Here is a 27,236-nt window from a genome sequence, read left to right on the forward strand (position 1 = left end):
GTTTCCGGAAGTGGTGATCAGTTCACTGTGTGAGTAAATCGCTCCGCGGTGGGATTCACGGAAGATGCTGAAGAAACGGGAGCCGCTGGTAAGTTAAAACATTAGTGACTTTTCATTATGGAAATGGCGACTCGTTTAACGACAGAATCCGGATAAATATTCATGAAAAAAACCAGGTTGTTTTGACACCGACTCCCCTGGAGGTAGAAGCCCCGCCGTGATGCGAGGCAGGCGGCAGGTTGTTTGTTTATTTCCCAGAGTGGAGCTCTGAGATCTGGGGTTAGCCTGCTGCTGTCACCCGGGATCATGACGCTAGTGTTAGCCGGGTTCTGTTGATACAGTGGTGGGGTGACTCATCGGGGTTTATGGGGGCTGTTATCCCGGGTTAGATGGACCTGACTCTGTTCCAACGAACCTGTTAGCCGGCCGGCGGCGGTTGTAGCATGTTAGCTCTCTGTGGCTAGCGTGTGTGTGTGTGTGTGTGTGTGTGTGTGTGTGTGTGTGCACGCGTGTACGCGGGCGCGGTGCCTCACATGATGCTGTGATGGTGAAGGCTATTGTATTATTACTATTGATAATCATCAGTGTCGGAAGAAGTAATCGGATGCTTTTCTTACGTAAAAGTACACATACTATAGTCTGAGAGTACTCAACTACAAGTAATAGTCCTGCTTTTCCAAATCTTCAGTAAAAGTAGAAAAGTATGAGCATCAAAATATACTTGAAGTACAAAAAGTAAAAGTATTCATTCTGCACAGTGACCCATTTCCAAAGACTAGAAGTATTATGTTCAAGTATCAACACTTCATGTACCACAAAGTACCACATTGTTATGTTATTATTTTATCCTGTTTTTCAAGTAAGAGCATTTCAGTGCAGCAAATGTGTTTTTAGAAAGTGACCCGAGTGTGAAGATATATACAGGGGAGTAAATAGTATAATAGTTGCCTCCATAAAATGGAAAAACTCAAGTGTGGTACAATTACCTCAAAACAAGTACTTGAGTAATAACTGAGTAAATGTTCTTGGTTACTTTCAACCATTGATCATAATGTATTGCTTCGCAGCCTCACTCAAAGGAGGATTAGCTTTAACGTACAACGAAGCAGACATGTAGAATAAGGTTAGTCAGGAGAGAGAACAGTTTTAGTGTGTAGGTATTCAGCTCTACACTGCGTCACCTTGGTTTCACTCAAAGAAATTCCCTTCATAATCTCTGAAGAAAACAAAGTCAGCATGGAGGTCAATGCCATTAACTGAGAGAGGAGTTTAATGAGCTGCTTGCTTACTCATTATAATGCTAATTATGATTTTCATCTTCAAAAGTCTGCAGGATAAAGCAGATAATTCCAGGTGTTCTGCTGAGTGAGACAGACCTGAAATCTGAGTATCCTGAAGACAAAGAGCAGGATATGATTCTGTTTGCCAAAGGGTGGAGGAGAAAGAGGAGTAGGTTAGTGTGTGTTAGTGTGCGTAGATGAGTTAAACACTCTCGATTACCTTTCCGTAGAGAGCAGCATCCTGTTGGTCCTGATTCTCGCTCTGTTGAAACGTCTGTATCCTCACATAAACGGACACAGCCTAATACAGCACGTACACACAATGACAATTTAATGACAAGTTTGGCTGCGAGTTCAGCTCCTAAGTAGCTTTGAGAGCTCTGTCTTTGTGGTTTGTTCTCCTCAAAGTTACCTGTTCCTCCGTTTGTTTACGCAGCCGAAAGTAATAATAGTCCAAGTTCTGGTTTTGGCATTTGGAGTTTAAGCTTGCTTTGGACTCTGACACAGATTTTACGTTTTGTTTTGACCAGCACTCATAGGCTTTAGATGAGAAAGGAACTACAGCACGGTCACATAACTTCACCTCACCACCGCTAAGCTAAAGGAGGCTAATGTTGGGCTATAAAGGAACTACAGCACGGTCACATGACTTCACGTCACCACCGCTAAGCTAAAGGAGGCTAATGTTGGGCTATAAAGGAACTACAGCACGGTCACATGACTTCACGTCACCACCGCTAAGCTAAAGGAGGCTAATGTTGGGCTATAAAGGAACTACAGCACGGTCACATGACTTCACATTGCCACCGCTAAGCTAAAGGAGGCTAATGTTGGGCTATAAAGGAACTACAGCACTAGAAATAAACAATTCAAAAATAGAAACATCTCAACAGAAATAAAATAGCATTAAAAAAGTATATCAGATCAGAAATACTTTATTTATCCCAAATTGGGAATTGTTTTCGTTTCCGCAGCAAAATACAATATACCAAATACATGTCAGAATTAACAAAATATAGAGCAGGATATTAAATAAACATGAAGTGTGTAAGGAATGGAATATTAAAATGTCCTGTGTGAGTTTGAGTCCAGTTATCCAGCAGAAACTATGGAGAAGAGAGTGATCTGTCAGCCAGGGGTGATGTTTGGTCATCTCTTTCAGACACCTGTTAGCAACAGCTGTTTTTGAATCCACCAGTGGGGTATTTACTGACCTATTTTAAGTCTTAGAAGAAAAATCTCTCCAGCTTGTATTAACCACAGACCTTATTTCAGGCTAACAACCAAAAACACATTCAGGAAACCGTTGACTTCCAGACCAGGGGACAGGAAGTGAAGAGATGCTGAGTCATGCCAGGGTTAAGAACTCATTCCTGCTCCTCTTTATGAGGATCTCAAACCCTGCTGTTTGTGTTAGTTCAGAAAGCAATAAAGTGGTTGGTGTCATCGTCCTACATCCTGGTTCTAAAGTCCTGGTCTAAAGTCCTAGTCTAAAGTCCTGGTGTGCTGCTGCTGCTGGAGTGCTATGGGGGGGTGATTAGTGACTACTCCTGTTAATGGAGTTTGACAGGGATCTCACTGAAAGTGCAGAGTAATGATGACGCGCTGCAGGTTGTAACAAGGACGGGTTGGAGCGTCTGAGCCTTGTCTGTTATTTGAGTTGTTTGATTTGTTTGTTTCCATGTGCAGGTTTGTTTATGTTTGCATGTTCGGAGAGCAGTCAAATGAGGTCTGGGCGTGTGAGGACAGGCAGAGCTGCATTAACCCGTAATCAGGAGTCGTATTGCTTCTATAGTGTCTATAGGGGATACATTTTGAGCGTTTTCTACAGGTGTGAGTCGGGGGTTGGTGTTTGTAGTCCGTTGGTATATGAAGGTAATTATTTATTTCAGTGATTGGAAATCTATTAACATTTAAACGTTTTGGCCCCACGTGGAAAGACCTGATCAGTCGTGGCCCTCATGAGCCATAAGTGAAGGAATCAGAATGCCTGAAACGAGTGCAGAATTTCATTTCCTCAGCGTGGCTGATGGAAACTGCTGCAGAGCCTAGTGGAAAAAGTTGTGGCGGTCTAACGCGTCGCACTATGAAGTCAAAAAACTAACATATCTGGTCTCAACGGGACAGAAGTGACAACTCCATCCAGCGACCGCAGTGAAGGCAGTGTGCTGCGGTTATTCACGCTCACATTTTAGACGCCACCAATATGAAATCTGGTTCAACGCGCTCAGCAGCATTTTGACTAAGTGACTCACAGTTTTGCCTCGGAGGAAGGACTTTGAGAGGTAGCTTTGGACAAGGCATCTGTCGGTAGTCTCTGAAGCTGCTGCCACGTCCCTGCGTGTTTGTGGCCAATCAATTACAATATTCAGTATTTATATTTATTACATATTCATGATGTCATGATGGCTCTGACTTTTATTCTTTGTAAACGTGTTTTTAAAATATAATATAAATGATGAGACGATAGTGTTACTGATAACAGATTTCAACTGTAAAGGGAATTTTACCGTTCTTTATCAGTGTGTTGAGAGGATCCTCCTGTTCAGACGCACTACATCTCTTCCACCAGGAAACTCGCTGCTGCTTCAGAAACAAAGCAGATACAGAAACACAAATGTTCCAAAACACAAGCAGAAACATCTGCAGCAGCTCTTCAACACATGCAGTATTTAGAGAACTTTCAGCCACAGCTTTGTAAATCCTCATTACAAAGATGTTATAATCAGGGAAGCACTCGGTCTTAATCAGTGCGACTGCACTTCTCATGGAGCGTTTTCACAGGAAATGGGGAAGTGTGTGATGAACGGTTTGACTTGCTGCTACGTTTTCTTTACTTTGACTCCACCACATGCCGAGTAAATACCACATAATGAGAGCAATTAATCAGTGCACTCTGCCGAGCTTTACCTCTCCTCTCATGAGCTGATGTACTATAGGACGGATACATTCTCAGTGTGAGAGCCAGTCTTTTGTTTTATAAAAAGGCCTGTGACCTCTGTAACAGTATAAAGGATTACAAGTGTGTGGTAAAAAAACTTCCTCTGGAGGGAACACAGGGATTTAAGCCTTTGCAGACCATTTACATGCACACAAACCTATAGAACACACTACAGGAGATAGAACACTCTTTAGACCTCTAGCTGCAGTTGTCCTCCCGCCCTGCAGGGGGCAGACTCTGCTCCACCTGGTGGGGATGTGGAGCAGGAAGATCCACCTTGCAGAAGCTTATCACAAACAATCCTCTCTCCTTTAAGCCTTAAGACCGAGGAGAGCATCCACGCTACTTTCCTTTATGTCTGCTCAACATACGATACGAGAGACGGGATGCAGGCTGAGCAGAGCCTGAGATCACCTGAGAGTACCTGAGGTCACCTGAGAGTACCTGAGATCACCTGAGAGTACCTGAGGGTTAGTTAATCAGAGTCATGCTTATTGTGCTGGAGCTAAAGATCTGTAGTGAGGGAGAGACGGCCTCTTTAACCTGAGTCAGGAACTATTGCTTTACTTTACATGTCACTTGTTAGACTTGCATTCAGTAATGTGGACAATCCCCAGATCAACGCACTATCCCACTGAGTCACAGCCTCCCTATGATGCTATGCTAACACTAAAGACAGACTTCATTTAAATATTAGGTGTTTTATCAATTAATCAACAGATCTGTGCGTTATATCACCGCCTCCATGAATTAAAACAGGCTGAGTTTAGTTAACATGTTTTAATGTGACGATGAAGTTTTTAGTTTTCTTTAAACCTGTTTGTGTTTTTCAAGGTAACATGAGCACCAGTGTTTGGAAATCATTAGAGAAACAATTCTCATTTCCAAATGATTTAAAGATTGTGAAGATAACCTGAATATCTAAACCTGTGTATGTCTGCTTATTTATGGTTTCTCTATCCATTATCTACAGCATGAGTGTAAACTGCAGCGTGTTCTTCTGATGATGAGCAGTTTGTCTGTAGGGACTTAATAATCATGATAGAAAAAAATATATATATTTTTCAGCAGCTGAAAGCACGTTTGTCCGCTGAGCTTTTGTTCCAAGTTACCTCTTTTCCAGAATCTGGCTGAGAACATATTGAGAGTAGGCGAGAAATACCGGACATTCATTCAGACGGCACACGGGGAAACACGGTGTTCTCACACCGAGACGGAGGCAAAAAAAAACAGGCTGTTAACTTTCAGATTTATTCTGAACGAATTACAAGATTAGATCAAATATGTGCTTTCCAAATTGGGGAATAACTCAGGTTAGAGTCTCTACTTTAAAGAGTCCTCTCCTGCTGATGTTCAGGTGTATATCAGTATGTAGTGTCTCTACTTTAAAGAGTCCTCTCCTGCTGATGTTCAGGTGTATATCAGTATGTAGCGTCTCTACTTTAAAGAGTCCTCTCCTGCTGATGTTCAGGTGTATATCAGTATGTAGTGTCTCTACTTTAAAGAGTCCTCTCCTGCTGATGTTCAGGTGTATATCAGTATGTAGTGTCTCTACTTTAAAGAGTCCTCTCCTGCTGATGTTCAGGTGTATATCAGTATGTAGTGTCTCTACTTTAAAGAGTCCTCTCCTGCTGATGTTCAGGTGTATATCAGTATGTAGAGTCTCTACTTTAAAGAGTCCTCTCCTGCTGATGTTCAGGTGTATATCAGTATGTAGAGTCTCTACTTTAAAGAGTCCTCTCCTGCTGATGTTCAGGTGTATATCAGTATGTAGTGTCTCTACTTTAAAGAGTCCTCTCCTGCTGATGTTCAGGTGTATATCAGTATGTAGAGTCTCTACTTTAAAGAGTCCTCTCCTGCTGATGTTCAGGTGTATATCAGTATGTAGAGTCTCTACTTTAAAGAGTCCTCTCCTGCTGATGTTCAGGTGTATATCAGTATGTAGTGTCTCTACTTTAAAGAGTCCTCTCCTGCTGATGTTCAGGTGTATATCAGTATGTAGAGTCTCTACTTTAAAGAGTCCTCTCCTGCTGATGTTCAGGTGTATATCAGTATGTAGAGTCTCTACTTTAAAGAGTCCTCTCCTGCTGATGTTCAGGTGTATATCAGTATGTAGAGTCTCTACTTTAAAGAGTCCTCTCCTGCTGATGTTCAGGTGTATATCAGTATGTAGCCCTCTGTCTGAAACCAGAGCCCAGTCTGCTCTGATTGGTTAGCTGGACTGAAGAGTCAGAAGTCACTCTGCATGTTCATTACGTGATGTATTTTATTCAAACTCAAACGTGTTATTCTTGCAGTCTCTGAGACTTTAGAAATACTTTTTAGTACAAACGGTTTATTTGTTTCCTTTTCTCTTAGCTTTGCCTTTCTTAAGTGTTATACCGATAAACACTCACTAATATGAACCTGAAATGAGCAGATTTGTGTTCATATTAATCCAGTTGTGAAACGGTTGCGTCCAACAAAAAATGTATCTTCTTCACACACCTCACACACACCTCACACACACCTCACACACACACACAACTCACACACACCTCACACACACCTCACACACACCTCACACAGGTGAACAGGTGGTAATATTGACTGCCGCCCATAACCATATGACCCGACGGATCCAACCAATAAGTGATCCAGAAATAATGATTCTGAATATTATAAACAAATGCCAAAATATAAACAATCAAAGCCGTTGTTAAATCAGAAATCCCCAACAGGACATTCGTGACCCCTGAACACAGATTTTTCATGACTAGACGTCTCTCTCTGAGTCGTCCTCCCCGAGGCGGCTGCAAATTTGCACAGGCATCTGGTTTGTTGACATGTGGAATTTCTATTTGTCTCCAAATCCTGACACATTGTGTGTGAAAGGGATAATTGTTTCAAAAACAGAAACCGGTTTAATGCCAAGCAGGTTTCCACTTACAAGGAATTCACCTCTTGTCAAACAAACGTTTAGTTCAGCAGGATAATCTCCACAGCACGGTCACATGACTTCACGTCTCCACCGCTAAGCTAAAGTAGGCTAATGTTGGGCTATAAGGGAACTACAGCACGGTCACATGACTTCACGTCTCCACCGCTAAGCTAAAGGAGGCTAATGTTGGGCTATAAGGGAACTACAGCACGGTCACATGACTTCACGTCTCCACCGCTAAGCTAAAGGAGGCTAATGTTGGGCTATAAGGAACTACAGCACGGTCACATGACTTCACGTCTCCACCGCTAAGCTAAAGGAGGCTAATGTTGGGCTATAAAGGAACTACAGCACGGTCACATGACTTCACGTCTCCACCGCTAAGCTAAAGGAGGCTAATGTTGGGCTTGATGACGTTTAGTCATCTCATTTAGACTCTTGTTAGCTACCGCCTATGTTTGAATTCTCCAGTGGGGTATTTACTGATGTCCTGGTTGCTGTGTGGGAGGTTTCTGTCGTCACAGATGATTTTTATTTGCCGATACCGAGAATAAAAGGAGTTGTTGTTGAGGTCGAGCTCCAGGCCGCTGCAGCGTGGCTGTAGCGCTCATATCTGCTGTCAATGTGTTGAACAGGAGTTCAGCTGGTTTTCCCTGAATGTCGAGACAGACTCTTCCTGTCTCCTCCTCAGATAAATGTCCTCGGGCTGAGAGGAGAAGAATCTGTCTCCTCTCAGCTTAAATGACTGTTCTTTTCTGTCTTGCAGCTTTCCGAGAGACAACAATTCAGTGAAGATGAGACCATGGTCCCAGTACTAACCTCCAGAAAGGCCAGTGAACTCCCCGTCAACGAAGTTGTGTGTGTCCTGCAGGTATGCTTCTTCTGTCCACACACCTGATGTCACCCCATCAGTCCCACTGGTTCACCTCCTTTCCACTCAGAATCAACCCTGTTGAGTTCTGTGCTTCTGCTAGTCCGGTTCACCATGGAAACTAGTTCCCAACAATGGCGGACTGCTTGGTTCATATTTGAAAACATCTTTCATGATATTCTACATGCTCAGAGATGAATAGTGTAAAAACTATGGCTGCTAAATCAATTAACAGAGAATGTTGGTTTGGACAGGCGGACCTGCAGGTGGGTCTGTTGGAGGAGGAGGTGAACCGGAGGAGAGCATACCACGGCTGGAACGAGTTTGACATCAGTGAGGAGGAGCCGCTATGGAGGAAGTACATCTCACAGGTGATGCCTTCAAATGCTGTTCCTTAATCTGTCTGTGGTTTCCCTCTCCTGGAGTGTGTCCTGCATGCATGTAAATGGTCTGCAAAGGATAACATCCCTGTGTTCCCTCCAGAGGGGGTTTCTCTCCCTCACCCCCACACCTATTTCCTAATCTTCGAGTCGCTGTTAGTCTCCGGAAGCTCTTCACACAGCTCCAGGAGAAAAGCTACAAACTATTTTTATCTGGCGCTGATAAAATATCTGCAGGCTCGCCCTGTTCCAGAGCGTCATTGTTCTGTCTCAATGTCAACTCTCACAGAATGGACGGGAACACTGACTACAACAGTACTGCGGTATACACCAGATATACAGCTGAACATCAGCAGGAGAGGACTCTTTAAAGTAGAGACTCTACATACTGATATACACCTGAACATCAGCAGGAGAGGACTCTTTAAAGTAGGAGAGGACTCTTTAAAGTAGGAGAGGACTCTTTAAAGCAGGAGAGGACTCTTTAAAGCAGGAGAGGACTCTTTAAAGTAGGAGAGGACTCTTTAAAGTAGAGTCTACATATTTTTTTTCTTTTGTTGTCTTTTTTTAAAAATATTTTAATTTTATTACATTTTTATTTATTATGTTTAGTTAAAAATGTGTCATTCTGATATAGAGAAACTGTCATGACACCCAGTTTTCCCAGAGCAGTCCTTTTTCTCTGCAGGAAAGCAGATTTAAATGTTCCGATGATAAAGGCCAGATATTAGTGGGTTTTGGAAAGAGCTTTGGGGAAACTGACCAATAGTCAGAGGATTACAGCAGTGGAAACGGACCGCAGGACTCCTTCAGTCAGACTGAAGGGTGTCAAATAGTAAAAGCGGCCTGAAGGAAGATTTGGTGCTTGTCTGTTTTGTCCAGATGACCTCTGACGAGGACAGGATGCAGCCGCTGGAAGGAGGCAGAAAACAATGAATATCTATATATAGCAGGAGAGGAGACGTTTTTAAGCAGCTTTTACTCATAAAAACCTTCAGGTTTCTTGCAGTCGACCACAATCTGTCAGCTCCCTGACGGGCGACGAGGACGGGTGAGCTGAGACTCAGCTGTGCAATAATGTGCACCATTAGACCGCTATACCCCAATCACTCTGGTATTAATACTGTGTGTCGATGTCCATTACATGCATATAATTAATATACTTTCATACATTTCCTCAGTCAAACATTGTCCCTTTCCATAAATGTCTCATGGAGATATACCTGATTGACATGCTGTAGAGTATAAAATGTGCACTCATTCCCCAGATGGATCTGTCCCCATTTTGTAAAGAAAGAAAGTAAAAACTTTTGATTTTAAGAAATAGAGTTAGTGTTAGGATACCTAAAATACTTCTGAAGTACGAACATTAAGGCCGCACCGCCGCCTGCAGGAAGGAACCTCTGTAAGGGGTTAAATTGGCCAAAAGCTGGTCCTGGGTCTGGTCTGTGGCCTGTGAGCGGTGAAGAGTTAAAGTGGTTCCTGCCGCTGCGTTCACTCTCCATGTGGCTGATGTGGAAAGCGGGTCATTTGGATGCAGAGCTGAAAATAGATCAGGACGTGTCGACCCGCTTCACTCAGTGAGTTCACCGGGGCTGAGCGGCGGCTGCTTCAGCTCCCTCACACACGTCTTTCGTACACTGTCTTTGTGGGGACCCTCTGTAAAGTAACACAACACGCTCAATAAAAACGTGTCACCTTCAACGTCCTCGTGAGCATGTCAGGGTGAGGAACAGGAACAGGGATTTCAGCCTCTGCAGACCCTTTACATGCACTCAAACCTATAGAGCGGACGACAGGGACGCAGACTCGGGCCTCTGTAGCTCAGACTTAGTTTGTATGTTTGTGTTTGGTTGCGTCTCACTGTCTTTCCCTCCCTGCAGTTCAAAGATCCTCTCATCATGCTGCTTCTGGCGTCGGCCGTCATCAGCATCCTGATGCGGCAGTTCGATGACGCCATCAGCATCACTGTGGTATGTGACAATACGAGTTCCCCCGCCCTGGAGGAAACGGCCCTGACGCCTGCAGGCTTTGTAAAGCTATTCATAAAATCACATTTCTGTCCCCGTCAGCGATGGAGGCCCCTGCAGGATATTTACCAAACGTATATTCATTTCACCTCTGTGGTGTGAGGACCTGTAGAACAACACGTTGAAATGTTGTCTGTTATTAGAATAAAAAGGGGGGAAATGTATTGTGATTTGAGGAGGATCTCAAAAGTCTAATGTGTGTTTCTCCTCTCAGGCCATCATCATCGTGGTGACGGTCGCCTTCGTCCAGGTGAGCTTCTGATTCACCTTTCAGGAACGAGTGACTCATCCTAAACACCTCAGAGATATTTAAAGACACAATGACACCGAGAGTGGGCGTCTTCACTAAGTACATTTACTCAAGTACTGCTCTTAAGTTCAACTTTGAGATACTTTTACTTTAATTTAGTAATTCAATGTTATGCTACTGTGTACTTTTACTCCCCTACATGTATTTAATCCCTTCAGTTACTTTACAGTTTCTGATTAATGATGATAAATATAATCTCCCTTAAATCAGACTGTAGTTCACCTGCAGTAAATCCAGCAGCTACCCTGCAGTATACAAAGCCATTCAAACTAGCTGCACCTTTACCAGCTCTGAGAACACTTTAATGATCAATCATTATAAAACATATCAGAGATATTATTCTGAAATGGACCAATCAGACAATGACTACTTTTACTGTCGCTACTTTAAGTACATTTAGAGGAGAGTACTTTCTACTTTCACTGGAGGAACATTTAGAATACTTTCACTGTGACAGAGTATTCCTACACTCTGGTACTTCTACTTTACTCAAGTACAAGACCTGAGTACTTCTACTTTACTCAAGTACAAGATCTGAGTACTTCTACTTTACTCAAGAACAAGATCTGAGTACTTCTACTTTACTCAAGTACAAGACCTGAGTACTTCTACTTTACTCACAAGATCTGAGTACTTCTACTTTACTCAAGTACAAGATCTGAGTACTTCTACTTTACTCAAGTACAAGATCTGAGTACTTCTACTTTACTCAAGAACAAGACCTGAGTACTTCTACTTTACTCAAGTACAAGATCTGAGTACTTCTACTTTACTCAAGTACAAGATCTGAGTACTTCTACTTTACTCAAGTACCAGAGCTGAGTACTTCTACTTTACTCAAGTACAAGATCTGAGTACTTCTACTTTACTCAAGTACAAGATCTGAGTACTTCTACTTTACTCAAGTACAGATCTGAGTACTTCTACTTTACTCAAGAACAAGACCTGAGTACTTCTACTTTACTCAAGTACAAGATCTGAGTACTTCTACTTTACTCAAGTACAGATCTGAGTACTTCTACTTTACTCAAGTACAAGACCTGAGTACTTCTACTTTACTCAAGTACAAGACCCGAGTACTTCTACTTTACTCAAGAACAAGACCTGAGTACTTCTACTTTACTCAAGTACAAGACCTGAGTACTTCTACTTTACTCACAAGATCTGAGTACTTCTACTTTACTCAAGTACAAGATCTGAGTACTTCTACTTTACTCAAGTACAAGATCTGAGTACTTCTACTTTACTCAAGAACAAGACCTGAGTACTTCTACTTTACTCAAGTACAAGATCTGAGTACTTCTACTTTACTCAAGTACAAGATCTGAGTACTTCTACTTTACTCAAGTACCAGAGCTGAGTACTTCTACTTTACTCAAGTACAAGATCTGAGTACTTCTACTTTACTCAAGTACCAGAGCTGAGTACTTCTACTTTACTCAGTACAGATCTGAGTCGTTCTAAGAAATAATACTAAATGAGAATAATGTTTTTTTAATCTGAATTTTAGGGTTAAATGAAAAATATATCTTATATATTAGACTTGGTATCAGCGGCAGATTATTTACAGGATCTTTAAAGTTATTAGGATTATTAATAATAATAAATGCTGTGTTCAGTTTGACGCACATTGGGAGATTGTGTGTATTGAAATACTCCCCCGGTGGGACGTGTGTTTACTCCCTGTAGGAGCCACGAGGCGTACTCTGTCATGCATTTTGTTTTAATACAAATTAGGTTTGGACCAGTTCAAGTTATTTTTTGATAGCGTGTCACACAATTGCGACCAGGCCCGGCCTCAGCCTCAGCCTCTCAGCGACTTATTTGTTTTCTGAAGTGGCTATACTACTGTTGTTCTGAGTTGTTGTTGTTGTTGTTGTTGTTGTTTGTAGGAATATCGCTCAGAGAAGTCTCTAGAAGAACTCGGGAAGCTGGTTCCTCCAGAATGTCACTGGTGAGAGTTCAATCCTTCTTCTTCTCCTCTACTTATTCTACTTCTTCTTCTTCTCCTTCTTCTCCTCCTCCTCCTCCTCCTCCTCCTTCTTCTTTGCTGTATGTGTAAATAAAGTTGTATTTGAATCCTCTCTCAGCATCAGGGAGGGGAACCTGGAGCACCGTCTGGCCCGTGAGCTGGTTCCTGGAGACACCGTATGTCTATCGGTGGGGGAGAGGGTCCCGGCAGACCTGCGCCTCGTGGAGGTACACACACTCACTCACTCACTCACACACACACACACACACACACACACACACACACACACACACACACACACACAGAACAAATATAAATTGTGTTTTCATTCGCTTCCCCTGAAGGAACTGATATCTAACTGGAAGTTCTCAGTCAGAGTTCCTGGAGTTATTTAGCAGTGAGCAAAATATACACTGTTTGGGCTGCAGTACAGCTCAGTTAGTTTCAGTGTATTTAGTTGATAGCCCAACATTAGCCTCCTTTAGCTTAGTGGTGGAGACGTGAAGTCATGTGACCGTGCTGTAGTTCCTTTATAGCCCAACATTAGCCTCCTTTAGCTTAGCGGTGGTGACGTGAAGTCATGTGACCGTGCTGTAGTTCCTTTATAGCCCAACATTAGCCACCTTTAGCTTAGCGGTGGTGACGTGAAGTCATGTGACCGTGCTGTAGTTCCTTTATAGCCCAACATTAGCCACCTTTAGCTTAGCGGTGGAGACGTGAAGTCATGTGACCGTGCTGTAGTTCCTTTATAGCCCAACATTAGCCTCCTTTAGCTTAGCGGCGGAGACGTGAAGTCATGTGACCGTGCTGTAGTTCCTTTATAGCCCAACATTAGCCGCCTTTAGCTTAGCGGTGGTGATGTGAAGTCATGTGACCGTGCTGTAGTTCCTTTATAGCCCAACATTAGCCTCCTTTAGCTTAGCGGTGGTGACGTGAAGTCATGTGACCGTGCTGTAGTTCCTTTATAGCCCAACATTAGCCTCCTTTAGCTTAGCGGTGGTGATGTGAAGTCATGTGACCATGCTGTAGTTCCTCTATAGCCCAACATTAGCCTCCTTTAGCTTAGCGGTGGAGACGTGAAGTCATGTGACCGTGCTGTAGTTCCTCTATAGCCCAACATTAGCCTCCTTTAGCTTAGCGGTGGAGACGTGAAGTCATGTGACCGTGCTGTAGTTTCTCTATAGCCCAACATTAGCCACCTTTAGCTTGGCGGTGGTGACGTGAAGTCATGTGACCGTGCTGTAGTTCCTTTATAGCCCAACATTAGCCTCCTTTAGCTTAGCGGTGGAGACGTGAAGTCATGTGACCGTGCTGTAGTTCCTTTATAGCCCAACATTAGCTTCTTACTTCAGAAATCATAAGGTGGTGTTAACATGGAGATTATCCTGCTGATTATTTTCTTCAATAGTCCAAAATCACATGAAGAAATGTCATTGGACCAGAGAGATGCTGCCTTCAGGGTCCAACACGGAAATCCCACATCCCTGCACCACTGTTTCTGAGAGTCTTTATTGACCCCTCTGTGTCCCCTCCCCCCCCCTCAGGCAACCGACTTGTCCGTGGATGAGTCCAGTCTGACGGGGGAGACGTCGCCCTGCTCCAAGTCAACCCTCCCCCAGCCAGCCTCCTCCAACGGAGACATCGCATCCCGCAGCAACATCGCCTTCATGGGGACACTGGTGCGCTGCGGCCGGGCCAAGGTAGTTATTGTTCTTATTACATCTTTGTGAGACACAGCTGCACAGTGTAAAAGGGTGTCCTGGGGGCGTGGGATAAAATGTCCAATAGAGATGACGGCTTTGCCATCACTCTCCTGTCCCCCACCACCCCCACAGTCTCAAGAGGACTCCCCAAAAACATACATACTTTAACCTTTCTGCTTTCAGGGCATCGTGATCGGGACCGGAGAGAATTCAGAGTTTGGGGAAGTTTTCAAGATGATGCAAGCAGAAGAGGTACGGTACCTGACAGAGACGCTACATACTGATATACAACTGAACATCAGCAGGAGAGGACTCTTTAAAGTAGAGACACTACATACTGATATACACCTGAACATCAGCAGGAGAGGACTCTTTAAAGTAGAGACACTACATACTGATATACACCTGAACATCAGCAGGAGAGGACTCTTTAAAGTAGAGACACTACATACTGATATACACCTGAACATCAGCAGGAGAGGACTCTTTAAAGTAGAGACTCTACATACTGATATACACCTGAACATCAGCAGGAGAGGACTCTTTAAAGTAGAGACGCTACATACTGATATACACCTGAACATCAGCAGGAGAGGACTCTTTAAAGTAGAGACTCTACATACTGATATACACCTGAACATCAGAAGGAGAGGACTCTTTAAAGTAGAGACACTACATACTGATATACACCTGAAGATCAGCAGGAGAGGACTCTTTAAAGTAGAGACTCTACATACTGATATACACCTGAACATCAGCAGGAGAGGACTCTTTAAAGTAGAGACTCTACATACTGATATACACCTGAACATCAGCAGGAGAGGACTCTTTAAAGTAGAGACACTACATACTGATATACACCTGAACATCAGCAGGAGAGGACTCTTTAAAGTAGAGACACTACATACTGATATACACCTGAACATCAGCAGGAGAGGACTCTTTAAAGTAGAGACTCTACATACTGATATACACCTGAACATCAGCAGGAGAGGACTCTTTAAAGTAGAGACACTACATACTGATATACACCTGAACATCAGCAGGAGAGGACTCTTTAAAGTAGAGACACTACATACTGATATACACCTGAACATCAGCAGGAGAGGACTCTTTAAAGTAGAGACGCTACATACTGATATACACCTGAACATCAGCAGGAGAGGACTCTTTAAAGTAGAGACTCTACATACTGATATACACCTGAACATCAGCAGGAGAGGACTCTTTAAAGTAGAGACTCTACATACTGATATACACCTGAACATCAGCAGGAGAGGACTCTTTAAAGTAGAGACTCTACATACTGATATACACCTGAACATCAGCAGGAGAGGACTCTTTAAAGTAGAGACTCTACATACTGATACAGACCTGAACATCAGCAGGAGAGGACTCTTTAAAGTAGAGACACTACATACTGATATACACCTGAACATCAGCAGGAGAGGACTCTTTAAAGTAGAGACTCTACATACTGATATACACCTGAACATCAGCAGGAGAGGACTCTTTAAAGTAGAGACTCTACATACTGATATACACCTGAACATCAGCAGGAGAGGACTCTTTAAAGTAGAGACTCTACATACTGATATCAGCTGAATGGCCTTTTGAAATGTCTCCTGGTTTCTCATCAGATGTGTTTCAGAACGAAGCTGGAGAGGAGAGTAACTCCATTGTGTTTTCATTAATTTGAGTCAGAAACTCAAACTGAGTCCTGCTGTAATAAAATACTCTGCTTTCCCTACAACGTATTTCCCTTAAGAAAAAACCACAGTATCACAGTTCCTGTAGAGACAGGGAGCCATTGTTCCAGGAAAGGGTTTTATAAGAGGAGAGGAAGATCTAGACTTACAGTCAGATAGAGTGCACAGAAACTGATCACAGCGAAATGCCCTGAGTTTCTGTTTGAAGCGGGTCATTTATTTTGTGTTATAAAGTGTAGATTTCTGATTGTTGTATCTTGGCGTCGGTCTCATAATGTTATGACTTTGTTTTCATTAAACCTGATTCTGGTAAATAACAGACTATCTTCCTTAAATAATTAAAAATAAGTATTTAATGTAAGACAGTAAAAAAAGTTGCCAAAACAGAAACTTAAAACCAGAAAGATTTCCTGGAGAAATGAATCAGAAATTCTCTAAAATTGAAGATTCAGACTTTCTGAACTCGACTCTTTTGTTGAACTGAAATATATTTTTCAAATGTTTCCATAACTTCTAAAGTTTGTGTGCATAATTTATCCCCTTTTATTTCACGTCTCAAATGTTTTGTTGTTTTTAAAATTAAAGTACGTTTCCAAAAAGAGCCGCCATAGTAGGTTTTGAAAACTTACAGTGAAGGATTGTGGGTAGTGTAGTTCTTCTCCATGTTGACTGTAGATTCTCGTTCACACACATTAGTTAGCGAGCATTAAATTGGGTTAAAACGTAAAATAATAATAAGATTTTGCTCAGTTGACAAAACAATGGCACCAAAACTTCTTCACTAACTTGTGTTTTTGTTCTCATTCCTACTAATTAGCATCGATTGCAGAAGTTGCAGCGGCTCGTGAACACTTACCAAGTTCTGATATTTTTCTTTTTTCCAGGCTCCTAAAACCCCGCTGCAGAAGAGCATGGACCTGCTGGGGAAGCAGCTGTCGCTCTACTCCTTCGGCATCATTGGTGCGTTGCTTTTTGAGCGCCCAGTAAATATATCCTACGTGGTGCAACGTGTGCACACGCTTATTTCAACTCCTGATGTTTTTGTACATGGTTTTATTTGATCTTTTAATGTACATTCATTTATTTTACTTCTACATTTTATTGGGCATTTCATAACGTAAAGTATATTTGTATTTTTATCCTTTGTTGGACATTTTTGCTTTAACTTCTAATGTTTACATACTAATATATATTCTATCGCATATTTCTATTTGTTATGTTTGTATGAATTTTAATTTTATTTTCCTAATTAAGCCGAAATTTTGATTCTAAAATGGAGACACAAAACCCAATTTTACCCGGGATAAAGCGCCTCCACATTATAAATGATAAGATTAGATTATGTCTGTGTGTTGTGTGCAGGAGTGATCATGCTGGTGGGATGGCTGCAGGGGAAGAGGATCCTCGACATGTTCACCATCGGAGTCAGGTAGCTGAATCTATATTCATAAAGAGATTTATTGAAGAACAATTTCCCAACTTTACTTCAGCATCTTTGATCATATCTTAATTTAATTCTTAACTATTAGTCAAATCCATGTTGCTCTCTGTGATTAAGTCATTTGTTTTTGGGTGTATCTGTCAAACCCCAGTCTGCCCAGCAACAAGGTTACCGTGGTGACCTGCTTTAACGCTGGCGAGGCAGCTGGAGTTTTTGTCACTCAAGGACTATTATGGGCCAGATTTGTAAGTCAGTTAGCTATAATGAAGACATCGAGACAATGCTGACTAACTTGGCTTCTGAAATCATCTAAAATGATGTGAAAAGAGTGAATATTATGGGATTTAGAGCAGGGTTTTTCCAGCAGATTTGACAGACCCTCTACACGCTGAGTGATGTCATCGCTCTGAACAGTCCGTCACATACACACCCATCATAAGATCTGAAACGCTCTGAAAACTCCACAACACTTCAACTGTGACTTTAGGAAAACCCTTCCATCTATCGAGAAACCCTCCCATAAAGTGGAGACTCTGGAGAGCTGCTCACACTTCAAATCTTGTTTCTCCGTTAAAGTATGACGAAGCAGTGTGACCGCAAAGTGTGGTGATTCTGAGCTCTGTTAGATTTCCCATTCATTCCTATGGGGGAAACCTTAGAAAAGCCCAAGCACACCATTTAATTATTGAATGTAATCCTCCTCTCCTTCAGTCTGGCGGTGGCGGCGATCCCTGAGGGATTACCGATCGTGGTGACGGTGACGCTGGCGCTCGGTGTGATGCGCATGGTGAAGAAGAGAGCCATCATCAAAAAACTCCCCATCGTAGAGACGCTGGGTATGTTCCCCTCAAAATACCACGCACCATAACCTTTTTCCTAGGTTACTACCTGGTAAGGTTGTCTCCCTTACTTCCTGTTCACGTGGTTTTTCCCTTCAGGCTGCTGTAACGTGATCTGCTCAGACAAAACGGGAACTCTGACGAAGAACGAGATGACGGTCATTCAGCTGTTCACGTCGGACGGACTCCACGCCGAGGTCTGAACTCCCTTCATCCTCCTCACAGGAGTTCATTTTCTGCTTTGTGTGTTTCTCCTCACCTAGAGACTCCCAAACTTACATTGTACAGAATTTCAGATTCATTTCTCCTGGAAATCTTTCAGGTTTTGAAACAGATTGCATTTTAATGAACTAGCTACATTTGTAAATAAAGGGGGATCAGGAGCCGATGTTTGGCTTTTACTTTAGTGGGTCCTGGTTGTCTGAGGGTTGTTAACCCCAGGATTTCGTCTTGCAGGTGACAGGTGTGGGCTATAACGGAGCCGGAGACGTGTTGGTGGACGGGGAAATCATCCATGGCTTCTCCTGCCCCTCCGTCAGCAAGATCGTGGAGGTGAGTCCTGAGGAAATATATCTGGAACAATGAATCCCCACTGGTCTATGAAAAAACTGAGCATTGAAATCCCACCTTCACTTTTACCAGAATCAGAAAAGTTTGATTTATCCCATGGAAGTTATTTATACGTCTAACAATATTTATAAAAATGTAAGTTGAGAATGAAATGAAATAAGGTTAGAGTGTGTGTGTGTGTGTGTGTGTGTGTGTGTGTGTGTGTGTGTGTGTGTGTGTGTGTGTGTGTGTGTGTGTGTGTGTGTGTGTGTGTGTGTGTGTGTGTGTGTGTGTGTGTGTGTGTGTGTGTGTGTGTGTGTGTGTGTGTGTGTGTGTGTGTGTGTGTGTGTGTGTGTGTGTGTGTGTGTGTGTGTGTATAGGTTGGATGTGTGTGTAACGACTCGGTCATCAGGAATCAGAATTTGCTGGGACGACCGACGGAGGGAGCGCTCATCGCCCTCGCCATGAAGGTAAACACACACACACACACACACACACACACACAAACAGGCCTCTCATTTATTTCCTCAAGTTTTTACAATTCAATTCTGTGTGTGTGTGTGTGTGTGTGTGTGTGTGTGTCAGATGGGTCTGGAGGGTTTGCAGCAGGACTTTGAGCGTGTGGAGGAGCTTCCCTTCTCCTCGGAGCAGAAGTGGATGGCGGTGCGCTGCGTTCACCGCACGCTGCAGGTCAGCACCCCCCCCCCCCCCCCCAGAATGACAGTGGAAGGTCAGTCTTGCACCGACCTCATGATGTCTTCTGCTTGTGTATACGACCCCCCCTCCCTCCCCCCTCCAGGATAAGCCTGCAGTGTACTTCATTAAGGGGGCCTACGAGCAGGTGATCCGTCTCTGCAGCTGCTACAACAGCAGAGGCTCCACCCTCCCCCTGAACCACCAGCAGAGGGAGCTGTACCAGCAGCAGATCAGCTACATGGGCTCTGCAGGCCTCAGGGGTAAGTACATACAATAATAAATACTCTGGGTTTTTCTCCAAAATATAGCATGAGGCGCTAGCGTCCCTTCCGGTCTGAATTATGGCCCCGCTTTTAGAATAAAATAAAAATAGGAAGAACATTTATTTCTTTAAGAGTAGAGTTTAAATATATAAACATAAGAAGCTGAAATAAAAAGATGCAAATTAAGATCAAATTAAACTAGTATGTACTAAATATAAAATCACGTCATTCTTCTTCTTATAAGGGACTAGAAACGCTCGAAACATTTGAGTATGAAGAAAGCTGTTGATGGAGAGCTATTTTTAAAGATGTAGAAATACACTCGATATAATTGATAATATTGAACGTCTCTACGTGTTTCTGCCCCTTCCTTCAGTGCTGGCGTTTGCGTCTGGCTCGGAGCTGGGCAGCCTGACCTTCCTGGGTCTGGTGGGCATCATCGACCCCCCGAGGTCGGGGGTCAAAGAGGCCATCGGGAAGCTTATCAACTCCGGGGTCGCCATCAAGATGATCACCGGGGACTCGCAGGAGACCGCCGTGTCCATCGGTCAGAGAAACAAACACAGAATCATCATTTCTGGTTGATTTTTAAGTGTTACGGGACTCAGAACTGCCGTTTAAGATCCTGGAAATGTCAGATATTGATTCAACATCCTCAAATTGGCCAAGCCGTTTGAGCTGCATACGCTAATTAATGAAGCTAATGCTAACTGTGTAAACTGCCCAACATGTGCAGGTTAGCGTCCGGCAGATTGTATGTGCTGGAGACCCCTACTATACATTTCTGTCAGGGTTCACAGGGCCAGCAGAGACTATAATGTCAAACCCATCAATAAGAAACTAAATAACGTGAGCTCCCCCTCCGTCTCTCTGCAGCCAGTCGCCTGGGTCTGTACTCAAAAGGCTGCCGCTGTCTCTCCGGAGATGAGGTGGATCGCCTGGACCTGCAGCAGCTCTCCAGCGTCGTCTCCAGGGTGAGAACTCCTTATTTCATATTTCACACATTTATCCTCAGAAATAACCAAATAACAAAGGGACTCAGTTTCCCCTCCAGCTCTTTTTCTCTGAATGAAAGTTTTCTCCTCTCTTCAGATAGCCGTGTTTTATCGAGCCAGTCCCCGACACAAGCTGAAGATCGTCAAGGTGAGCAGGACGATTATTTGACATGCATTCATATCCACCCTAAACGATATCGTGTCTAAAACATACAGATGGTGTGTGCTTCAAGTCATCAACATTTAGTTTAAATGGTGTACAAACATTCGGGGACATCACTTTGATTGCTATTTTCTACATGATACCCTTCGTACACACGTTAGTGTTATTACACGCATATTACCCCTGTAGAACATGCACGTTACTCTGTGATCACTGTCACACTGTAGCCATGTCAGGCCCATGTGTCATTAGAGCCATATTCAAGCCCGTAACACCATTACCACACCCCTATTACTCCCTTATTACTCCCTTATTACACCCCTATTACTCCCTTATTACTCCCTTATTACACCCTTATGACTCCCTTATTCCTCCCTTATTACTCCCTTATTACTCCCTTTTTACTCCCTCATTACTCCCTTATTCCTCCCTTATTACTCCCTTATTCATCCCTCATTACTCCCTTATTCATCCCTTTTTACACCCTTATTCCTCCCTTATTCCTCCCTTATTACTCCCTTTTTACTCCCTTATTACACCCTTATTACTCCCTTTTTTCTTCCTCATTACTCCCTTATTCCTCCCTTATTACTCCCTTATTCATCCCTTTTTACTCCCTCATTACTCCCTTTTTACACCCTTATTACTCCCTTTTTACTCCCTTTTTACACCCTTATTACTCCCTTTTTACTCCCTTATTCCTCCCTTATTACTCCCTTATTACTCCCTTTTTACACCCTTATTACTCCCTTTTTTCTTCCTCATTACTCCCTTATTCCTCCCTTATTACTCCCTTATTCATCCCTTTTTACTCCCTCATTACTCCCTTTTTACACCCTTATTACTCCCTTTTTACTCCCTTTTTACACCCTTATTACTCCCTTTTTACTCCCTTATTACTCCCTTTTTACTCCCTCATTACTCCCTTATTCCTCCCTTATTCCTCCCTTATTCATCCCTCATTACTCCCTTATTCCTCCCTTATTACTCCCTTATTCCTCCCTTATTCCTCCCTTATTATTCCCTTATTCCTCCCTTATTACACCCCTATTACTCCCTTATTACTCCCTTATTACACCCTTATGACTCCCTTATTCCTCCCCTTTTACTCCCTTATTACTCCTTTTTTACTCCCTTATTACTCCCTTATTCCTCCCTTATTACTCCCTTATTCATCCCTCATTACTCCCTTATTCATCCCTTTTTACACCCTCATTACTCCCTTTTTACTCCCTCATTACTCCCTTTTAACTCCCTTTTGTGTTACACTGTTATCACACACATTCCCCACATGGCCTCAGCCTATCAGAGGACAGCATGCGCCTCCAGTTCAGGCTCAACAAACCGTGCCAACAGAAATGAACTCACTGAGTGAAGCTGACGCTCTCCTCTCTGCTCTGAAGTCTCTGCAGAACATCGGCGCCGTGGTGGCCATGACGGGCGACGGCGTGAACGACGCCGTGGCGCTGAAAGCGGCCGACATCGGCGTGGCGATGGGTCGGACCGGCACCGACGTCTGCAAGGAGGCGGCCGACATGATCCTGGTGGACGACGACTTCCAGACCATCATGTGAGCTCTTCAAATCCAGAGCTGTTTCAGATCCCGCAGGAACACACACTCACGCTCTGTTCTTCTCTTCCAGGTCCGCCATCGAGGAAGGAAAGGGGATTTATAACAACATCAAAAACTTTGTGCGCTTCCAGCTGAGCACGTGAGTTTTTCAGCTGGTTTACAGGGCGGGGTGTAAGAGCAGCCGCTTACACACACACACACACACACGCACTGTTCAGGACCAAATGTATTTATGTAATGTGGCTCGAGACGAAGCATTTGAGTCGTGCCTCGAGGTCTCTGCCTCCTCACTGGGTTGTCTTTTAAATAAAGGGGTTTTTTTTGCCTCTCTGCAGGAGCATCGCTGCTCTGACGCTCATCTCCTTGGCGACGCTGATGAACTTCCCTAACCCGCTGAACGCCATGCAGATCCTGTGGATCAACATCATCATGGACGGCCCCCCCGCACAGAGGTACTGGGGCATCATGGGAAATGTAGTCATGGTTTCAAAATAAAACCCTTAAAAACTGTTAATGGTGTGTGTGTGTGTGTGTGTGTGTGTGTGTGTGTGTGTGTGTGTGTGTGTGTGTGTGTGTGTGTGTGTGTGTGTGTGTGTGTGTGTGTGTGTGTGTGTGTGTGTGTGTGTGTGTGTGTGTGTGTGTGTGTGTGTGTGTGTGTGTGTGTGTGTGTGTGTGTGTGTGTGTGTGTGTGTAGTCTTGGCGTGGAACCGGTGGATCAGGATGTGATCCGGCAGCCCCCCCGTAACGTGCGGGACAGCATCCTGACGCGCAGCCTGCTCAGCAAAGTGCTGCTGTCAGCGCTCATCATCGTCTGCGGGACGCTCTTCGTCTTCTGGAGGGAGGTCCGTCTCCACAAATCAATGTTGACAACATTCATTTTTCTTTCAATGGTTTCTGGATGTGTTTTTGGTTGTTCACCTGAAATCAGGTCCGTGGTAAACACGAGCTGAAGAGACTTTAACATTTTGTTTATAAAATACGGCGGTAAATACCCGACTGAACGCCATAACACCCAACATTAGCCTCCTTTAGCTTAGCGGTGGTGACGTGAAGTCATGTGACCGTGCTGTAGTTCCTTTATAGCCCAACATTAGCCTCCTTTAGCTTAGCGGTGGTGACGTGAAGTCATGTGACCGTGCTGTAGTTCCTTTATAGCCCAACATTAGCCTCCTTTAGCTTAGCGGTGGTGAAGTCATGTGACCGTGATGTATTTGCCCAACTAAACGTTTGTTTGATCAGAAATTATTTTATGCAATAATCCAAAATCACACGGAGAAATCCAATTGAAACCAGAGAGATGCTGCCTTCAATTCAATGTGCCTCCAACACAGAAATACGACATGCCTACGATGCTGTAGAGCTGTCATGTCAAACATTTAATTTCATTACAAAATGAGTTTTATAGTAAAACTGAACAAACTTGGCGCCCTCTGTGGACAGCAGCGGTACTGTCTCAATGAGCAGCATTTGCTCTGAAAGTGAGATAAAGACGCAGAGGTGAAAAGGGAGAACAGTACACTGACACTTATCCAGATAGGATGTTTGAAGCTGTCGTTACCTCGTTAAAGAAAAAACTGAATCGATTTTTCCGACTTGTTTTTGTGTTTCAGTTGCAGGACAACGTGATCACTCCTCGAGACACGACGATGACTTTCACCTGCTTCGTCTTCTTCGACATGTTCAACGCGCTCAGTTCCCGCTCTCAGGTGACCTGCAGGTTACATTCGTTAACGCTCGCCTCTTTCTCTAACATACGTGTACTTGCTGTACTTGTGTTGCTTTTTATCAGCACAGTCCTTCTTCTGAGACCGATTACAAATCAGATGGCGCTGATTCAGTTTGATCCCGTTTCCTCCTGAAGCTCCTTATCTTCATGCCTCTTTCTACTGAAACAGTTATCACACAAACACTGATCTGTGTGTGTGTGTGTGTGTGTGTGTGTGTGTGTGTGTGTGTGTGTGTGTGTGTGTGTGTGTGTGTGTGTGTGTGTGTGTGTGTGTGTGTGTGTGTGTGTGTGTGTGTGTGTGTGTGTATAGACTCGGTTGGTGTATGAGCTGGGTTTTTGCAGTAACAGGACGTTCTGTTTCTCGGTCCTGGGCTCCATCATGGGTCAGCTGCTCGTCATCTATTTCCCCCCCCTGCAGAGCGTCTTCCAGACCGAGAGCCTCAGTATCACAGGTACTACTACAGTACTACTACTACTACAGTACTACTACTACTACAGTACTTCTACTATTACTGTACTATTACCGTAGTACTACAGTTTATTCAGCACTTTTAAAATAAATATATCGAGTGTACAATTACAAAAATGTAAATAAAATAAATACTTCATACCAAAGTATCAATGATCAACCACACACACACACACACACACACACACACACACACACACACACACACACACACACACACACACACACACACACACTTAATCCCCCTGTGTGTTTCCACTGTGTGTGCTTAGACCTGCTGTTCCTGGTGAGCCTCACCTCCTCCGTGTGCGTCGTCTCCGAGGCCGTCAAGGTGTTGGAAAGGTGGAGGGGAGCCCCGAGGAGCCCCCCCTCCGACTGCTTCCACGAGGTATGACCTCCTCCCCCGCTGACAGCAGGACCTAGAGGAGGAGGAGGAGGAGGAGGAGGAAGGAGCCTCACAATTGATGGCACTGACTAAATCAAGTTTCCTGATGTGAGGAGGAGGAGCTCTGGTCTGTGACTGGAGCAAGCTCCCAGCCTCGGGGGGGGGGAGGGGTTAGATGTTGAGGACCTCAAAGTGTCCCCAGCACATAGAAGCTGCCAGATGCTAACCTGCAGATGTTGGAGCATTAATTAGCATAAATGCAGACAGTAGCTAAAACATGGTTTGAGGATTCTGAATCCATTCCTGACATCTACAGGATCAGAAAGGGATTCAGAATCCTCAATATCCTCCAAAACCATAGCTTTAGTTTTGCTAATGAACGCAGCATCTGCAGGTGAGCCTCCGGCAGCTTCTCTGAGCTGGAGACCGCTGCTCTACATCTCTATCATAAACACTATGGGGTCTTCCACATCTCCCGGTTCCCAGCAGGACTCTATGAACTGGTTAACGGACTGTCAGTGGACTGGACTTTTGTTAAACTGGGGGCAAGATGGACGCTGCCCTGCACAGCTGGAGCCCCCCCCATCGTGCTTTAGGACAGTCTCTTCTCCCCGAAGGACGGAGGAGACGTGCAGTTCTTCTTTTTTAATCTTCAGAAGGTGTTGACCACTTCTCCACACTTCATGCTCTCTGTTATTCCTCTGTGGGGGGGTTATGGGTGGAGGTGTAACGGCACTCACTCACGTCTCCGGCTCGCTGAAATACTTCATTGAGGTTCAAGTAAATTCTGAAGCTCATTCGACGTCAACATTATTTTAATAATAATTATTTATGTTAGTCACACTTTTCAATTGAATGATTCATTTTCATTCTGCAGTTATTTAGTTTGACCAAAATAAGTGTGATGTTACTGGGATGTCGTTTGTCCCGCGCTGAAGATCGCTCATTTGATGATGAGTATTTATTGTTAGCAGCCGGACTTCCTCTCTCTTCTGTTGACACCAAAACAACACATTTATAACTTTGAGAATCAAACAAAATCTAAAAGGGTAAAGCTCTCCAATAGACGGGATATTAATTAATCAGGTTCAAATAAATTGACTTTTATTTCAAGGTTTTCTTTCTATAATATATTTAGTTTTTGGACAAAAATAGCTTTATTATGTTTAAGGAAAGGGGGGGGGGGGGTGTTTTTACAATAGTAAATATCATTAGAATAAGAGATCGACCCTCAGATTGTTTTATGTGATTCAAACATTATTATTATTACACTATTCTTCTGATCCACTCCATTTCAGTAGGGGGGTTTGTCGTCCCATGCTGCATCTTTAAATCAACTTTCATGAAAATCTGTGTTTCCAGGATCCGGCAGAAAAAGAGACAAATGTACTATTTTATTATTTCCTTTGGGTACGGACCAACAGAGGGGAAGTACAGGTGAAAAGTGACCAAAAGATCAGATAAAAAACCAGTGAATTGGTAATGGCCGTGTCGTTACACCTCCACTCCACGGGCTTGTTTTCTGTGATCTGTGCTTGTTCTTCCTGAGCACACTGGTGTTTATTTAAATTTAAATGGTATTTGTACAGCTGATGACAAATGCTTTTTTTTGTCATATTTAATATAAATAAATAAAGTTCCTGTTGAAAATCCTGACGCTAAAATGTGGACTGAGGCCTCCAAACGCACTGCGCGGTGCGTTCAGGGTACAAACACGTCCTAGTAAAGATGCGTGTTCTCATCCTGTGCCTTAGAGACGTCATTTTAAATATCTCCAATAGAACAACCCTTTAATCAGTGTCAGCACTTAAAGGATTTCACAAGAGAACCCCCTCAAAATATTAAGAGGTTTATTTACCATTTTTATTAAATGTGGATGTATTCTTTTCTTCATTGGGGGCTCTTCTCTTTAAAACGTGGTGCTTTCTGGGAAATGTAGTTCTAGCCGTTGAAGATTTAATTTATTTGGGGTTTTGGCCTGAAAACATGAACACTAGAAAATAAAATATATTTTCACTCTG

The 27,236-nt window shown here is 43.4% G+C and overlaps 1 protein-coding gene across 2 annotated transcripts; it reads left to right on the top strand.

The window, feature by feature from the left end:
• The first annotated feature begins 14 nt into the window (after positions 1–14).
• On the top strand, positions 15–27,236 carry atp2c1 (ATPase secretory pathway Ca2+ transporting 1). 2 transcript variants are annotated; one of them, XM_063880040.1, is made up of 27 exons: positions 15–88; positions 7,908–8,012; positions 8,267–8,383; positions 10,276–10,365; positions 10,637–10,672; positions 12,625–12,686; positions 12,823–12,931; positions 14,249–14,404; positions 14,591–14,659; positions 17,001–17,076; positions 17,479–17,545; positions 18,269–18,393; positions 18,496–18,593; positions 18,853–18,948; positions 19,326–19,415; positions 19,531–19,635; positions 19,745–19,901; positions 20,281–20,451; positions 20,781–20,878; positions 20,997–21,047; positions 22,466–22,632; positions 22,706–22,774; positions 22,971–23,087; positions 23,330–23,477; positions 24,246–24,341; positions 24,672–24,813; positions 25,103–27,236. In XM_063880040.1, the coding sequence occupies exons 1-27, from the start codon at positions 65–67 to the stop codon at positions 25,222–25,224; spliced, it is 2,763 nt and encodes a 920-aa protein (XP_063736110.1). In that variant the 5' UTR covers positions 15–64; the 3' UTR covers positions 25,225–27,236. The 2 variants fall into 2 exon arrangements, with proteins under 2 accessions (XP_063736110.1, XP_063736111.1); XM_063880041.1 differs by lacking the exon at positions 15–88 and adding an exon at positions 4,612–4,691.

Source organism: Eleginops maclovinus, chromosome 3, assembly GCF_036324505.1.
Source record: "Eleginops maclovinus isolate JMC-PN-2008 ecotype Puerto Natales chromosome 3, JC_Emac_rtc_rv5, whole genome shotgun sequence".
Lineage (NCBI taxonomy): Eukaryota > Metazoa > Chordata > Actinopteri > Perciformes > Eleginopidae > Eleginops > Eleginops maclovinus.